At 39.9% G+C, this 18,929-nt stretch overlaps 1 protein-coding gene across 1 annotated transcript; it reads right to left on the bottom strand.

The window, feature by feature from the left end:
• Positions 1-11,606: 11,606 nt before the first annotated feature.
• On the bottom strand, positions 11,607-18,252 carry LOC137711502 (ubiquitin carboxyl-terminal hydrolase 16-like). The gene is made up of 11 exons (XM_068450744.1): positions 17,682-18,252; positions 15,369-16,821; positions 15,187-15,278; positions 14,680-14,765; positions 14,408-14,570; positions 14,175-14,295; positions 13,905-14,062; positions 13,220-13,304; positions 12,919-13,131; positions 12,465-12,526; positions 11,607-12,358 (listed from the first exon to the last, which is right to left on the bottom strand). The coding sequence occupies exons 1-11, from the start codon at positions 17,969-17,971 to the stop codon at positions 11,929-11,931; spliced, it is 3,153 nt and encodes a 1,050-aa protein (XP_068306845.1). The 5' UTR covers positions 17,972-18,252; the 3' UTR covers positions 11,607-11,928.
• Positions 18,253-18,929: the final 677 nt, after the last annotated feature.

Raw genomic sequence — 18,929 nt, 5'->3', positions numbered from 1 at the left:
ATATTCGGATAGTCAGACACTTTCTTGATGTTTTTCCCAACGATTTACCTGGCTTACCACCGGATCGTGAAGTGAAGTTCACCATCGACCTAATTCCAGGTACTAACCTTATTTCTCTAACTCCTTATCATATGGCTCATGCGGAGTTAAGGAAATTAAAAACTCAGTTGCAAGAACTTGTTGATAAGGGTTTTATTCAGCCGAGCACTTCCCCTTGGGGAGCTCCAGTCTTGTTTGTGAGGAAGAAGGACGGAACGTTGAGGCTATGTATTGATTACAGACAACTGAATCGAGTGACGATTAAAAACTGTTATCCATTACCTCGTATCGATGAGCTAAGGTCTGGTTATTATCAATTAAAGATCAGAAGTGATGATGTTTCGAAAACAGCATTCTAAACTCGAGATGGTCATTATGAGTTTCTTATGATGCCATTCGGGTTGACGAATGCTCGGGCAACATTTATGGACCTGATGAATCGGGTATTCCATCCGTGCCTTGACAGGTTCTTAATTATTTTTGTCGATGACATTCTGGTGTATTCTAAGAGCGAGGCTGACCATGCTAGACATTTACATCTAGTTTTGAAGAAGCTAAAGGAAAATCAACTGTATGCTAAATTCAGTAAATGCCAGTTCCGGCTGGATCACGTGTCATTCTTGGGACATGTGATATCAACCCAGAGTGTTCTCTAAAAGGATAAGTAGTCATAGCTAACAGCTTGTACAACTGTCATTTATAGATGTAACAGTTTTGTAACTAATCTCTGTATTAGAGACCTAATTATGTATAATTAGGTACTAAGCTTTGTTAGAGAACTGTATATATATTGAGTTGTAAGTCTTACACATTAAGTAATGAAATACAAAGAGTCAGTTTCTTATATGGTATCACCGCCTCTCTGCCTAACCGCTTCTCGATCCTCTTTCTCTTGCGATTTTTTTTCGATCGATTTGTTCTTCGATCGTTGCTTCCTCGCTCTTTGATTTGTTCTTTGATCTTCGATCATGGCGTCTTCGACTTCTTCTCCTGTGCAACCTGAAGTTGTTGCTACTCCTCTTCCTGCGGCTTCTTTCCCCAATTTTACTGGGATGAACCCTAATTCTTCTTCTTCTTCAATTTCTTCTATAACTGTTCAGAATATCAGCTGTATGGTTCCTACGAAGCTCAAGCGTGACAATTATCTTGTCTGGAAAGCTCTATTCGCTCCAATTTTTCTTCGTTACAAACTCACCGGTATTATTGATGGCTCGGAGGTTTGCCCGCCGCCGTTTACTCTTGATGAATCTGGTTGCAGCACTGGCGTTCCAAATCCTGCCTTCGAAATGTGGTATGAGAAAGATCAGAATATTCTGATCTGGTTGAATTCTACTCTCTCTGAGGATATTGTTCCGTTCACTGTTGGTGTCACCTCATCTCGTGATCTCTGGTTAAATCTTGAGCATCGATTTGGTGGTGTGTCTGCAGCTCACATTCATCAGCTCCGCTCTCGCCTTCACTCCGTTCACATAGGCGATCTTTCTATCTCCAATTATCTGCAGCGCATCAAAGGTCTTGCTGACTCCTTAATGGCTGCTGGAGCTCCGGTTTCTGATCATGATTTAATTGCTGTCACTCTCAATGGCTTACCTGATGAGTATGAGTCGTTCATTGACTCTCTCATGCTCAGGATTTCTACCACAACTCTGGATGAACTTCATGGCTTGTTACTTTACAAGGAAGTTTTCATGCATCGCAAGAAGAAAACTATGGCTTCCCCTGCTTCTGAGCCGTTTCAGGCGTTTGCTGCGCAGTCTCAACCTCCTCTCCTTCCTACACCATCCCAGTTCTATCCTTTTCCCCAAGCTTTTGCTGCTCACCAGTCATCTGTGCCATCCAGGTTTCACAACAACAATCGTGGTAATCGTGGAAATTTCTCTCAGCGCAATCATCGTGGTAATTTCTCTAAGACCTTCAACAATCGTGCTCCATTCAACAATTATGGTGGACATCGTGGTCAATACAGATCCAATTCTGGTAGTCGTACTGATTTTGGTGGCAACAACTCTGGAAATCGTCCCAATTCTGGTGGTCGCATTTCTTGCCAGATCTGTCATTCATTTGATCATGATGCTCTTGATTGCTATGACCGGATGAATCATTCTTTTGCCGGCAAAATCCCTCCTGCCAAGCTTGCTGCTATGTGTGCTCACACTACCTCTAAGCAATCTGCTCCCACTTGGTTGATGGACTCGGGTGCTACGTCTCATATTGTTAATGACATTTCTGCAATTAGGTCTCCACATCCTTATTCTGGCGAAGACAAGGTGTATGTTGGTGATGGTCAAGGTATGGTTATCCATCATACTGGTAACTCTATTGTCACAACTCCACATGCATCTTTCCGCTTGAATAATATTCTTCATGTTCCCATGATGAAATTCAACTTACTCTCTGCTTATCAATTCTTAAAAGATAACTACTGTTCTTTGACCCTTGATTCTGATGGTTCTGAAATCAAGGATCGCTCTTGGGGGAGGACGCTTTTTAGAGGGCCAGTTACAGACGGATTCTATCCCCTTCAAGGTCTCTCTCCGGCTTCTTCTTCACATACTGCTCTTCTTACCACTAAAGTTTCGTTGAAGACATGGCATCACAGACTTGGTCATCCTTCCTCTGCTATGTTTCGGAAAGTTTTAAATAAGCAGTGTCTTCCCTCCATTGGTGACAAGACTGTATCTTTTTTTTGCACAGATTGTGCAATAGGCAAAAACCATAAGCTGTCTTTTTCTCCTAGCACTAGTTCCACTTCAACTAGTTTAGAGTTACTCCATTGTGATGTTTGGGGTCCGTCTCCAGTTCTTTCTGTTACTGGTTACAGATTCTACTTGTTGATTGTGGATGATTTTACTAAATACACATGGCTGTTTCCTATGAAAGCTAAATCTGAGGTCTATTCTCTCCTTGTCATCTTCAAGGCCTATGTTGAGAACTTGATTGGTAATAAAATCAAAATCTTGAGATCTGATTCAGGGGGTGAATTCACCAGTTCTGTGTTCAATTCATTTCTCTCCAGCAATGGCATCTCTCATCAATATAGCTGTCCTCACACTCCCGAACAAAATGGATGTGTTGAACGGAAGCATCGACACCTTACTGAGACTGCAAGAACTCTTTTGGTTTCTTCTCGGGTTCCACACAAATTTTGGGTTGAAGCATTTTCCACTGCTTTGTATCTTATTAATCGGCTGCCTATTTCTCGGTTGGATACATCTCCTTGGGAACTTCTCTTTCGCAAATCTCCAGATTATTCCAAGTTAAAGATTTTTGGCTGCAGCTGCTATCCTTGGCTCAAACCCTATGCTTCCTCGAAACTGGAAGGCAAGAGCACGCATTGTGTCTTTTTGGGTTACAGTCTTCAGCACAAAGGTTATCGCTGTTTAGATCTCCACTCTCAGCGCCTTTATATTTCTCGGCATGTCCTGTTCAATGAAGACCATTTTCCCTCATCCCTGCCATCCTCCACTGCCTCTGATTCATCTCTTTCCTTCACCCTTCCTTTTCCTACCATTCCCCATCCTTCTGTCTCCCCTTCTACTCTTCAGCACCCTTCAGTCTCTTCTATCATCTCTTCATCTCAGCCAGTTGCTGCTGCACCCTCCCATATGTCCTCCTCTTCTTCTCCAATTAATACGTCTTTTCCTCTGCCCTCTCATTCTTCTTCTCCTCTTCAGCCTTCTATTCCCACTAACTCTCATCCTATGCTCACACGGTCTAAAGCAAGAGTTTTCAAACCCAAAGCTCTTTCTGCCACTAAACATCCCCTCAACATTGATTCCTTTGTGCCTACCACTTACCACCAGGCCTCTAAACATACTCATTGGGTTCAAGCCATGTCCGATGAATTTGCTGCTCTCCAAAATACAGGCACTTGGACCTTAGTCCCTTCCTCTCCTCACCACAATATTGTTGGCTGCAAATGGGTGTTCCGGATTAAAAGGAAACCTGATGGCACGATTGATCGGTACAAGGCTCACCTTGTAGCCAAGGGATTTCACCAGCAAGCCGGTCTTGATTTTACAGAAACCTTCAGTCCTGTTGCCAAACCAGTCACCATTCGCATTTTATTAACCCTTGCTGTCCAACATGATTGGTTTCTTCATCAGTTGGATATTAGTAATGCGTTTCTTCATGGTTCCCTGAAAGAGGAGGTGTTTATGCAACAACCTCCTGGTTTTGTTGATGCTTCTAAGCCTTCCTTTGTCTGCAAGCTAAATAGATCTCTTTATGGCTTAAAACAAGCCCCTCGGGCCTGGTACGACAAACTTGGTCACACCTTGCTTTCTCTTGGTTTTGTTAATTCTCAATCGGATTGTTCTTTGTTTGTACGCTCTTCTCCTTCTCTGGTGATGGTCTTGGTGTATGTCGATGACATACTTGTTACTGGTCCCGATGCCTCTCAGTGTCAAACTTTTATTCAACAGCTCAGTACCCTGTTTCCTGTTAAGGACTTAGGACCTCTCCATTATTTTCTTGGTCTTGAAGTCCATCGATCCTCTGATGGTATTTTCATGTCTCAGGGCAAATACGCTATGGATCTTCTTATCAAGACAAATATGGAAGGCTACAAGCCTTGTGCCACTCCTCTTGGTACTACTAAATTAGATCACATTGGAACCCTGCTGCCTGATCCAAAGGAGTACCGGTCCATCGTTGGTGCCCTTCAGTACCTCACCTGGACTCGGCCAGATTTATCCTTTGCTGTGAACCAAGTCTGTCAGTTTCTTCACTGTCCTCGTGACACTCATTTTCAGGCTGTTAAACACATTCTTCGGTTTCTCAAAGGCACTATTGATCAAGGCATCTGGTTCAAAAAGGGATCTCTGCAGCTCACCGCTTTCTCTGATGCGGATTGGGCTGGCTGTGTTTTTGATCGTCGCTCTACTTCTGGCTATTGTATCTACTTCGGTTCCAATCTTATCAGTTGGAGTGCTAAAAAGCAGCCAACTGTTGCCCGTTCTTCCACTGAGGCCGAATATCGCTCTCTTGCACTTACTGCGGCAGAACTTACATGGATCTGCAAGATTTTCAATGACATTACTTTCCCTCTTTCTCATCCCCCTATACTGTGGTGTGACAATGTTTCTGCAATTTCTTTGGCTTCCAATCCTGTCTTTCATACGCGCACTAAGCATGTGGAGATCGATTACCATTACATTCGGGAGCTTGTTCTTGCAGGTTTGGTCAAGGTGCTCTATGTCCCCACTGAACACCAGGTTGCAGATATTTATACTAAGTCCTTATCCAAGGCACGATTTCATTTTCTTCAATCCAAGCTTTCTCTGGGTTCTCCTCCGATTAGCTTGAGGGGGTGTAAAGGGATAAGTAGTCATAGCTAACAGCTTGTACAGCTGTCATTTATAGATGTAACAGTTTTGTAACTAATCTCTGTATTAGAGACCTAATTATGTATAATTAGGTACTAAGCTTTGTTAGAGAACTGTATATATATTGAGTTGTAAGTCTTACACATTAAGTAATGAAATACAAAGAGTCAGTTTCTTATATTCTCATGGACCCTCAGAAAGTAGCAGCAGTAGAAAATTGGGAGCAACCTCAGACTTTCACTGAAGTATGGAGTTTTCTAGGTCTTGTTTGCTACTATTGACGTTTTGCAAAAGACTTCTCAGCCATAGCCCTGCCTCTGACAAGGTTGACTAGGAAATGAGTTAATTTCGAATGGAGTGATCACTGTGAATAGAGTTTTCAACAGTTGAAGTACTGTCTCACTCATGCACCTATCTTGGCACTTCCCGATGACAGTGGGAATTTCGAGATCTATAGTGACGCCTCTCTGAATAGTCTGGGCTGTGTGTTGATGCAGCATGGAAAGGTGATTGTGTATGCTTCACAACAATTAAAGCCCCATGAGATGAATTACCCTACTCATGATCTTGAATTGGCAGCTATTGTTTTCGCATTGAAGATCTTTATGGAGAAACGTGTCAAATCTTCACTGACCATAAAAGCCTTAAGTGTATCTTTACTCAGAAAGAACTTAATCTCTAGTAGCGTAGATGGATGGAATTGATTAGCGATTATGACTGCACTATTGAATATTCTTGGAATCTGTTAGCTTCTGTCAGCTCGTGCCCCGTGTGTATGGCCGTGTCTTGGCAGCGTGTGACAGCATGTGACGGCGCGTCCAACCACCGACCAACGTGTGCTTGACGTGTACAGGTCTGCAACGTCGAGTATAACATTTTCATATATTTAAACCTTCCATTTAAGCAAGCTATAGGGAAATTTACCTAGCTTTTAGTTTATGTCCTTATTAATTAATTAGTTTAGTTATTTCATATATAGGTGAGACTTATCCCTAGGACGTACAAGGTCAAGCAAGGTTAGGAGGCTACGATCCATTGACATATCAGTGAGTGGGCATTTATTTTTATATATATGATATATAAAGTTTTATAGTTTCCACAAATGCTTTTGAATTGATTCATGCCTATTATGCCATGATTAAATAATGTTATAAGAAATGTTGTACTGTTGTGAAATGCTGAAATAATCCTATGGGATAAGCATGTAAGTTTATTATGTTGACTAGAATTATTGAATTGTTATGGCATGCTTATATTTATGTAATCTGCTCATCATTTGCACCCTGGTGTTAGTGCTCACCCAGGGCCAGGGCTAGTTTTTCACGTGTATGCTCACATCTGCACAGCACACTCACCTTGGATCCAAGTAGGTGCTAGTCATGTTGTACAGGTTGCAATAGGCAACTCCAACATCTTGTCATACAGGTTGCAATAGGCAACTCCGACTCGTATGTGACCACGAATAACGCCAGTCTTCATGTGATTGTAGCATTAGAGCATGTATTATAATTATGTTTTGATTGATGGGTTTTTAAAGTTATGGGTTTCTGCTAATTGGGATTCTTGAAAGTTTTTATCTTCATAAAGTTGGTTTGTTGAATTTGTATTGGGGAATCCCCGTGTTAGGTTTTCATTTGGTCAAATTGGGGATAAAAGATTTTTGCTGTCTTTTCTAGGTGGGTTTTGAACCTGCATTCTTTTGTTCGGATATGCCTGGAAAATTTCCATATTATGTCCTTGTTTTGTTGTAGTTTCTATGTTGGCACATGGCATTATTTTGCTTTGCTTGCTGGTAATTGGTGCACTGATTCTGCTCTGTAGAATTTTTTTCCTTTCGAAAAGACTCACCAATTATTGTACCTTGTTCCATCAATTATATCCTCCAACATCTATCAACTAGGAAACAAGGGATGCCAATTTTCTATTTACCTTATAATATGTCTATTGTACTAGAATTTCATCACAATTCAACTCTAGGGTGATGATCTGCTGTCAAATTTTTTTATTCTAAATGTGCTTTGTTTTATTTTTCTTGAATTTCAAATACTTGGAAAATGATTGTCGGTGTTCATGTTTTACACATGTGTTTTGTTATGAGTTAAGGAGTTAGTGCTTTATCAAGGTCAAGTAAGATGAGAAATATGTTTGTGCTACCAACTACAGTTTGCAATTTATATCTAAATGTAATTAGAGAATAAGCACTGGATTTGGCACGTTGACTTCAATGAATAGGCACTGATTTTTTTTTCTAATTGTGTAGATGTCGCATCTTATTAGAAGTCATAAGGCGGTAAGGACTGCACCCCATTCAATTCGCCCGCCTCCTACTTCAGCCGCCACTGCACCAGTAGAAATGAAGCTCAAACTAGTTAATTCAGTTGATGCAGCTGATGCAATTGCTCCCCGGGTCTCCCAAGCGTCTGCATTATCAGCCTCTTCAGTTGCGCTACTTGTTAGCGCCAGGCGTGGTCACCGCCGCCCCCGCACGCCCGACACAACATCGACATCCACTACTGATGCCTCGGGATCCTAATAAGGTGAACATATGATAAACGCTGATAACTTATTTTTTCTATAGTGCCTTGGTGCTTTCTCCATACAAATTGTTTCATCTCATAGAGGAGGATCAATTACGCATTGGAACCTGAAAGTTTGTCATTTTATTTCCAATAACTGCTCGAATAAATCTCTTATGCTAAATTTTGTCAATATTTATATTGCTAATCAAAATTGCCGTATTCTATTATCAGTGTTTGATATAAATGATTCTATTTGTTGGAGCATGAATGTCAATGGTCGATTTACTGTCAAACCTGCGACTTGAATTCAAAATAATGTAACAACAAATAACTTAAAAACTGAGTTGCTAAATAGAATGTGGAAGTTAAATGTTCCTCATGCAATTAAAATTTTTAGTTGGCTTTTGCTTCTAGATAGAGTATTTCACTTGGCATCCACTACTAAAGTTCAACTGTTGTGATTGTTGTTGGATATCATATATTATTCATTACAATGTCTAGGGTTTGGGAATTGTTATAACTTTAGGGGAGGTTCTGCCAAAATTTTGTTTTAATTTGTTATGTTTATTTGACTGTTTTTTTTTTTTTTTTTCAACAAAGAAAAATACCCAAGGACCTTGTCGCCAGTTGAAGACGGCGAACGTCACCCGGTTGACTAACTGACGTATCACGAACATAGAGCAGTATAGCGCATTGGCCCACAACATTGGTCACGTCGTTCGGACCTATTGGCCTATGCAATGGAAGTCTTCGAAGGTGATGCCAGACGAGGTGAGGACGAAGGTGTGCGCACAGTTGTTGGTAAGTATCCTACCTTTTAATTGTTTTTCCTTTAAATTTTATATATTTATATTACTTAATGTATGTAATTAATTTGTTACATTGCAGATGAACTACAATTTCAACGACATCAACGACGATATGTTGGCGTATGTCAATAGGCTCTTCGCTAAACGGTACAAGCAGTGGAAGAGCAACCTGTACCAATATTTTGAGACATTTGATGATCCGCACGTCGCTCTTAAGGAGGGTTGCCCGAAGAAATTTGAGGACTGATAAGATAATTGGGTGTGGCTCTGCAGTCATTTTCAGGAGCTTGGCTATGTGGTACGTTTTTTATATTAAGTTTAAAAGTATTATACGTTTCTTACTAATGTTTATTGATTTTTTATATTTCATTTAAATTAGAACTAATACGTTTATTTTTTGTACAAAAGAAGAAGGCAAAAGCCAACAAGAGCAATCTGGAGAAGAAGACTCTTCTCCACCATTCCGGTTCGAGGCCCTTCTCATATAGGATGAAGGCACGGCAGCAAGAAATAATAAAGTTTTTCATATTCAATTTTTAATATGTCAGTAATATTAATTTTTTTTTTTTTTTTGTACTAACATTTTTCTTCTCTTGTTCTATTCAGGGGGTTCAAAATTCCCGGAGATCTGTCTTTACAGACATTTATGTTTGACCCGGGGATGAGTTAGCCGAGTGCCTTCATGTAAGTATTCTTCAATTGTAATTACTATCTTACGCATTCAAGTATCATGATTATTATTTGAATGTTATTATTAATATTTCATGTTACACAGGCGACAATGATGGAGAAGAGGCAGTTGGTTCTTCAAGAGTCCACCTCCCAACTTCTTCCCTAGATTCCGCTCGAGTCTGTGGATCCCCCAGAGGATGCGGGATTTCAAATCCTTACAGAGACCTTGGATCAGACTCTCGGACGAAGGCCGAGGACGTATTGTAAAGGGATGGGGAATGCCCGGCAGCGCGAACCTAGAGCCTATTCATCATCGCAGTCAAAGAGTAAGGTGACAGCTTTGACAGCAGAGGTGGCCGACCTTAGAACTGAGCTCGCTTGGTATAAGAACCAGATCTTACTGATTGTACAGGCCGTCAGTTAGTCCGACATTTGTCCCTCATCGACATCTGAGCCCTTCCAACCCGAGCATGCCTAAAACTCTACGCTTTCGACCTCTAAGCCTGTCCCCAACCCCGAGACCTTCGTGCCCCAAGATTTCCAGCCACCTCCGAATGACGACCCCGTGGATTACGCCACATTATTTTCTTAGTTTTTTACTCCCTTACTTTTTAAACATTTTCCTTGTACATACATTTTATATTTATTTAAATAAATTATTTTTCTCTTCATTACATTTTTTAATTGCAATTTAATTTTATTATTTTATTACAAAATTAAAAAAACAGAACAAAAAAATTAAATTTAAAAAAAAATATTTTTTTCTTTTTGCGCAATGAATACCTTCGTCTTGCAAAATTCTTGCAACTAACAAGGTTTCGTCATGCAAGAATAAATTATCGTCACGCAAAGTTTCGAGAGACGAATATTAGTCGTCCTACGTTTGTATCCTAGTACTTTGTGCAACGAACTCATTCGTTCCTAAAAATTTTGAACGACAAAGGCTAAATTGTCCCACCGTGTTCTTGCGACGAATGCTATTTTTCGTCTCGCGAAGTCTTTCTTCACGATCTTTACGCAACGAAATTTCCGTCACGTAGACGTTTGTGCGACGGAAATACACTTTACGCAACCAACTTTAGTTCGTCACACAAATAGTTAAATATAGTAGTGTAAGTGTAAAATGTCTGATGAAATATTTCACAAGCTAAACAAGATCAAAACACACCTATTCATGTTCAATTTCGTCAGCTTGTTCACCAACTTGGACAAAAGAATAGATTAATTCCACTCTCATTTACATTCATTGGGCCCGCCCCCGCCCCCCCCCCCCCCCCCCCCCCCCCCCAAAAACATCTATCTATCCCCAACCAAACACCATCAAATCCAAGTGGTTTATCAAATCCAAGTGGTTTAGTGTAGGCCAAACAAGGGGATGGGTTCAGTGGTTTAGTGTAGGCCGTGTAGGCCAAACAAGGGGATGGGTTCAGTGGTTTAGTGTAGGCCAAACAAGGGGATGGGTTCGGTGCAACTTGGCACGAGGGTCAAGGGCAGGCATCATTGACAAAAGTACACGTGTACGGTGATGGTGACAGCATTTGATTTGACCCTTGAAGTTGAAACTTGAAGAGGACGAAGATGAAGTGGATCAAAGGGCGGGATGTATGCATGCACGTATGGGCAAGTTTTGTCGCGTGTGGGCCGTTCATTTGGATTGATTGGACTCCGTTTGTCGTCGTTCAACGTTCAAATTCCCCGCCAACAATAACATGCCGCGAGTAGATCGTTGACTTTCTGATCAGCAAATTTTATTAAAACCCCGACAACCTCCACTTTCTTTTCTGTTTTTCGTTGGCCTTCACTCTTGACTCAGTTGCAGACACATTTTTTTGGGGATAACATTTGCATTCTAAATGTTTGTTTGGGAACATTCACATACCATTCAAAGAGAGAGAACAAGGGGCTCAACTGCCTAACTTAATTGTGTTTTCCTCTTGGCGTTGATTGTGTTTTTCCCTTGGCCTTGTGCCTTTTTATTTATACTAATCCATATGAACTTTACTTGCTTTTCAAGTAATACAAATCATACTAAGAAAAAGGATCTTTCTAGATCTTGTAGAATCCCTATTTCTCACATTCGTAGAATAAACTAACCGCAACAATTACGATATGAAATGCTACATGTAGTCGCTTACGCACAAGTAAACATTGTGAAACTCATTTGCATCGACGGCTGAAAATTACTCACTCACCCACCACATCTACATATAAAGACTTAAGCAGGCTAACTGGCAAAAAGGCCACGGCCCATTTTTTTTTATAAAACAAGATAAATGAGTACATTACATACATCCCCTCCTCTCCATCTCTTTTATTTACCACTTTCGAACATAAATATATATATATATATGTTAATCAAATGTTTGCCGTTCTTTCTCTACTTGATTTTCTAAATTTTACATCTCCTAAAGAGTCGGGTCCTAATCTCTCCGAGTCAGTTTCACTATTTCTACTACCACTTGCTTTCTACATTGTCTAGTGGTGTCAAGAGTGCAAAAAAGCAACCGTCACCATGCCATCTGAATCTACTGGCCTGCTACTCCCAACAGTTTCAGGGGAAACTTAAGCATACCGGTACGAATCAGAGAGGGGCGAATGCGTAGTACTCGAGGGTGAGGAAGATGAAGAAGTGTCAGAATCCGAAAATTTTCTAAACGAGCTACTCCAACCATGCACTGAATGACCAAATATGTAATCAGACAAGTCATCGGTGCTGGGAGAGCAACAAGTACTATCAGTACTGTAAGAACCTTCGTCGGAGTTGTTGCTGATAAGGGAAGAATTGTCACTTGATGAGTCCTCTTCCAAAATCCTTTGCAGCTCCTCTGGTGAATGTGCACTGGGTACGGAAGGGGCAACAGCAGAATGTGTGGAGACAGATTTTGGTTTCAAATTGGTAGTCTTTCCACCGATCCAGGAAGGAATGGCTCGATGTTTGGGATCAGGAGAGATTATTCTGTTCCTTATCAATCGAGGGGCCCTTGGCAAGCATCTGCAAGGTAGTTCAGTCAAAAGCCCAAACAACAATGATTAAAGAGACTAGATAAGAGAGAGAGAGAGGTGGGAGAGTAGCAAACAAAACAGAAGAGATCCATCACCTTGAATAAAGAAGCATGTAAGCGCCTTTCGTCAAGACCCTTTCAAGTTCCACAGGTGTTACCTGCCCAACCAAAGCCAACACATTATAAGTTAAAAGCGCTCGAATATGCAATTACAACAACATTCTGGTTATGCATGAAAACAAATAAGCAAGCCATAGGAGATTGACACATGGATAGCGTGGAAAGTAATAATCGTAGGTGTAAGGGAGGAGGTGTGGACCATTTGTGGGCCAGTTCGATCTTGGTCATCCCTGTGGGCTTCGGTTTCTTGTTTTACATGTAGGCTAAATGATGTTTAAAGGGAAAACCTTGTTCTTTGTATTGTAATTTCTTTCAGGTAACCCCTTGACTTGTAGTAGATACTATTTAGGTAAAAGGAAAAGCTAAGTAACAAAAAAGGAAGAGTAAAGTTACAACGCATATTAAAGAAATAACTTTGTATTAAACATACCGTGCTGTCATCAACCATGAACCACTTGTTCTGGGAATTCCTGACATAGCACACGTAGTGACCAGAAAATGCGGCATTCATGATATCTAAGTGAACAACCACCCCGTAAAGTCTGTATATAGGCGATTTATCACTTGTACTACTCATAAAAGGTGCCAAGTCCAGGATCTCAGGAAACCGGATAGGCTTATTGATCTTCCCAAATTTTCCAGACTGTTTACAGGAGAACACACATCAGATAAAAGGAAAAGAATTTACAAAAAGCAGAGACTGAAAACATGTCCTTGAATAACTCAATTACCTGAAAACGCTTTAGTGCAATTGTAAGGATATTTGGAGCTTCCAGTATCGTCAACTTCTTTTTGGCCTTCTCATAAGATTTGCAACTGAATGACATGATATTGAAAAACACCAACAAAGTTAGTGCATCTTAGCCAACAATTCCATAAAATTAGAAAAACTTCAATGTTGTTATTATAGTTGTTCAAACTCTGAAGGGAGATCAATGAGTAATCATCCATAGGCAGATTACAAAAGGGGAAAAGAGGGGAAATACGATAACAACTCCAGCAAAACCTACATCCAATATTATTTGATAACAATCAGACAAAAAATTAACTTTGGTGCGTTGCGGAGCTAAAATTGTTATAAGAACTCCGTTTTTTCCTGTACATTTCACTATAAACCAAACCTTAGCAAATAATCATGTCAAAGAGGAAAAAATAAAAAAAAATAAAAAAAGGAGTAGCAAGATTCAAATTTTGTAAATAGCACAGATGAATTTTTAGAGCCCATAATATCTAATCAGAATGTGGACTTAATATGGTATTCATTGCATTGCCAAAATGGTTCACCAAGTTATAATTCATTGCCAAATAAAGGTTGATTAAGGAAACATACTGTATTGTCTAACAAGAATTAATAGATGTTCAAACATATTTATAGAAGAAAAGGAAAAAATAAAAAATAAAAAAAGGACAACTAACCTGCTACATTGGTATTTGTTCTCCCCATCCAAGGTCTCAGTACCAGTAAATCGACGAAGAGCCTCTTCCAGGGTTCCTATATCACCCTCAATCTCAACAGTAAGATCCATCATTCTTTCCTGCCGCTCAGACTTACCTTGGCACTTTGTGCATTTTATCTGCACCATATAAAATCAAATTTATACATTCTATAAGGAAAATTATTATGTAAACTCAAACGAGACAACACAACCTTGGTTGTATAAAAATTATAATAACAGTAATACATACCTTTGATCGAAGGTAGCCTCCAAATGTAAGGCCTATTAAAGTTGTTTCTTCTTTCAAAGAGCGTGACGAATTAACCCCAGCTTCCGTAAGGCAAACAGATTGCATCATGTCAATAGCATACCTGTCAATTTAACTTATCAAGTCAATAAAAGGTTTTCCAGAAGATGGAACAGTAAGTGTTACTAATGCATAGAATAATATGTAGGCTCCAGAGATGTACAAGTTTAGCACACCTTAGAAATTCATGGGCATCTTCTTCTCTCCCATTACCAAGTTGACTTCCAATTTTTCTCAACTGGGAAAGTATTCCCATAGGAGACAGAGGAGAGTTCCCTTCCTTTGCCTTTGAAACTAGACTTTCAAACTCACACATGAAACACCATTCCTTCTTTACACCTGACAAATTAAAATCTCATCAATAAACTGTGCAGAATACAAGATCTACTGATTGTACTAAACAAGTATTGCTAGGAATCCAAAGAGGAGAACATGTTCGAAAGCTTACAAGCTTTAGAATGGAATCCTTGAAGCAAATAAGCAGTCAGAGGTGGAGTAAATGACAAGCACTGTAGCACTGCATTGGCATAGCAGCTGCAGAATAAAAATAAAGAACACGTTAAAAACAGAATAACCACACTTCTGATCAAAACTCAAAAGTTTGATCTATCAAATCTGTTTGAAAATGAAACCAGCAAAAACATATAATAAAGTTTTATGCACATAATAATTGTAGCAAATACAGTTAAACAGTGTAATAATCATGTCCCAACATCGGGATAATTTCCCATTTCTGGTTTAGAAGACTGAAAGATGGTAGTACACCATACATATGGAACTGGGTAATACTGACTATATAAAACAAGTAGCAACATGCAAGTTCACCTTGGTTACAGCTACAAGACTTTATGAAGATCTAATCTGATTCACTTCACTACTTGGTTCTATGCACTTTTTTTTTTTTTTTTTTTTTTTTACAAACATGACCACATTAACAGGTACTATATGATGTTACCTGTTACCGCAATTTATAAGGCCAGAAGGGCGCAATTCCACCTTGTTCCAATTGTAAAGCTTAACAAATAATTCATACCGAAAGTGTTCCTGCTGAAACAAAGACACATAATCAATTCACAATGATTGCTAGCCAGTTAAAATGTTAAGGAATATGCACTAAAAAAGAATAGAAGGTCAAACCTTCTCGCTGTATTTTCCTGCAATCTCACTCCCAACTCCCACAGGATAGAGCTTTGGTATTTTGGATCCTCTAAACTGATCGAAAACCTTAAATACAGAGGTTTTCAAGCCATTCCTATTATTTGAAAGATTTGTAGCTTGAGATGAAACAGCATTACTAGCCTCAGCAAAGTCAACTTTTCCAGATTTTACAAGTGGAAGTGAGCCTCCAACAGCAGGTGCATGGCGAGAATCAGAAACACTGGGTGATGGAGTTCCAGCTTCTCTAGACTTCAAAACATCTGAAGTTCTGTTGCAGTTCTTAACAGCCTGATCTGACCTTTCTGAGCTTGTGGATAGCACTCTACTAGGTTTCAAAGCATGTGTGCATTTTGAAATTCTTTCAGTGCCAACAGATTTATGAACAGAAGGCGAGGAGGAAGACTTAATTTCTCTGAACTTGAAGGCATGTGAATTGCTGCTAGATTCATTATCCTCATTTTTTGACCCTTTACTTTTCTGGGATGGGGAATTCTTGACCTTCACAGCATCTCCACTAATCTTCTCTGATAAATCTGCTCCACAAGTGGACTTACTGAGCTCCGAAGAATCCAGAAGATCATCACCTAACCTGGTGCCACTTGACCTGGAGCCTAGCCTATGAAGGGGAGGTGCAGTACTTCCAGACAAGTTGAAAGAAAAATGTAAGGAAGATCCAGAATCAGATATCTTTCTATTACTAGCTACTCTGGAATTGGACACTTGGGCATCACTCCTGGACCCTACGGGATCAAGAGTGTTCCCCCAGAAATCAGAGGATGGCGTACAAGACTCAGCAACTGGACCCTCACTCATGCCACTGTTGTTCAAACCTGAAGAAGAATTTGATCTCCGCTCATTTTCATCATTAACACTAAGTTTAACCTGATTCAACTTATTTAACTTAGCAAAACCACCAACAGAATCAACCAAGCTAGCAAACTTTGGAGATGATGGCTTAGATTGATCGATGTTGTTACCATTAAAGGGAGCCTGCTGGATCTCAAAGGCATCATCAGCAGATGGTTGCCCATCTGATTTGTCAGGTTCAAATGAACTAACACTCCCACTGACAGAAACATCGTCCGAAGATTCAGTACCACTGGCAGAAGTAGAAAATCCAGAAAAAGAGGTAGCTGGTGAGTCAGATGTAGAATTTGTTCCTTTCCTCTCGGCAAGAAATTCATCTTCACTATCATCATCCCTTATGCATTCAACATCGGGAGGGCAACCAGGATTAGGCAATGCAGGTTCCTCAGAAGATTTTTCAACAGACTCCCTGCTTTCAAACTTGTCGGTATTAATTTCAAGGTCTTCTTTGGTTACCTTTAGTTCAGAATCACTTGCCACTACAACATTCTGGTGAATTATGCTAGGAGGACGGCACTCTTCCTTGTGACCTTGCCGCCAATGAACAATTTGACACTTTGCAGAACTGAAACATTTAATTGGACGTCATGTCCATGAAAAATAATACCATACCAATTACAGATGTCTGCGTTTAAATGAATAAAACTATAATTCCACAAAGCTTTTTATGTTTTAGTCAAAGTTTATAGGGGTTGGCTACAGCCTACAAGGATTTTTATTTCATCATTATCAAAGGTATAATTGTTTATTGAAGCCTTAAATTCTCCATGGGAATTCCGTGATCATAAGATGTCACTAAGTTCCAAGACAACCTTCTCTCTGTTACTACACTTTGTTTGGCTGTTTGAAATTTCATCAAACTAGATACGGCATTTAACCGATCTTTTACCATTTTTCCTTTTTGACAAGCAGCACAAGCTCAGTTGTGCCAAGTGGACTTCTTGAATCAGAGAATAAGCATACTAAAACTAAAACAAAAAAAAAAAAAAAAAACAATCTGCAAACGGTTGTTAATCATTGTTACTTCGCAATTGTCACAACATCTTAGTAACTAAAATCCCTTTCCCTTCACCTTTTCGTTTCCATAACAGAGTTCAGGAACATTTATAAATACTCACGGGAGGTTCAGTAATATCAAAAACAACATAAAAATCATCAAAAACCGGTTTTTCGAGTTTTCGCTTCTTCAACAGATTCAGAAGTAAAATCAGATTAACCACCCAAAAAAAAAAAAAAAAGCAATCACCTGAATTAATGTTCAGCAAAAGGGAAAATAAATAAATAAACAACTGGGATGCACACAGAAATTTCAAAAAATACATCATATGCTCAACATGCAATGTAAATAAACAATAACAAATTGCCACCCAAATCACAAAAATTAGAAGAAAAATGAAAAATTAATTAATTTATCAGAAAACTTACCAGTAGCGAACTGCTTTGCAGCGGGCGCAGCGCGTGGTGGTGGGGCAGTAACAAACAACGCAATACGAACCCTTAATCTCAGCTACCGGAACAGCGCCGTACCCAGCCGTGACCTCGAACTCAGCTCTAGCAACTTCCTCCTTGGCCAAGACCAAAAGTCTCCTGATCTCCTCCCTCCTGGCGTTAGCGAGGCGCCATTTTCTCCGAACCACGAAGAATCCGATCACCGACGCCAGAAAACAAACCACCAGCACGAGGCTCCGAAACCCTAAATCCCCAGCCACATGCATTTATCCTCCACCCAATAATTCACGCATCCAAACAGACCCAAAAACATAGACGTAGTAATTACCAACGGCGACGCCCGCGGCGGCGGTTTGGTGGTGATTGAAGAAACGGAAGAGCACAGCCGTCCGAATTGGGCGATGGTCGCAACGTACGGCGATGATGGTGGTGGAAATCGAAGAGACGAAAGGAAAAGTGTCAGGAAATGAGAATGCAGGTGGGAAAGAAGAATGTGGTTGGTTGCTTGGAGAGAGTGTGGATTTTTGAGATTTTTAGCGACGCTTGTTTTTTTATTCGGACAATAAATTGAGAAAAATCGATTCGGATTTTACTATTTTAGGGCTTGTGAGAAATATTCGGGGAAAATAAAATTATATTAAATTCCAATTTCAATGAATATTAAGTTATTAATATCGATTTTTATTTAATTTAATTTTTGTTTTGGACGTTGAGAGAATATTTATTTCGGAAAATTGTCGGTCGGGGGCAAGGAATTTCGCACCAGGGCATCGAGAAGCGTGAATTCTTCGCTTTCAAATATTCGGTTCGACCGGCCGGCCGGTTCTTTTGCCGCTTTGGTTCGATTTAACGGATACGGAATTGGACGGTTGCATGGTGTCGCACGTGGAGAGTCAAAAGGTAAGTGTGAGCGTGGGGCAAAAGGGTTGAGGAGGACATCCAACGGTGGTGATTGGTTGGTGGTGGAGAACGATGGTTCACTCACCATTTTGGATGTTTGCCGTACACAGTGCATGGGAATCCACCAAGGGATGAGGCAATTCAAAAGTAATTGCCTTTCCTGTAAATTGGTTGAAATCAAACACTATTTTAGCTAGATTGGAACTTTCACATGTTTGAAATGCTTAGTTTTATATGATACGTGTGATCCGCAACTGACAGATAACGTAAAAATTAAATGGTGAGATTTTCTTCATCACTAAAATCACTTAGAACGTTTGATCT

The sequence above is a fragment of the Pyrus communis genome, chromosome 1 (genome assembly GCF_963583255.1).
Source record: "Pyrus communis chromosome 1, drPyrComm1.1, whole genome shotgun sequence".
Lineage (NCBI taxonomy): Eukaryota > Viridiplantae > Streptophyta > Magnoliopsida > Rosales > Rosaceae > Pyrus > Pyrus communis.
This window is presented reverse-complemented; position numbering and strand designations above follow the sequence as displayed.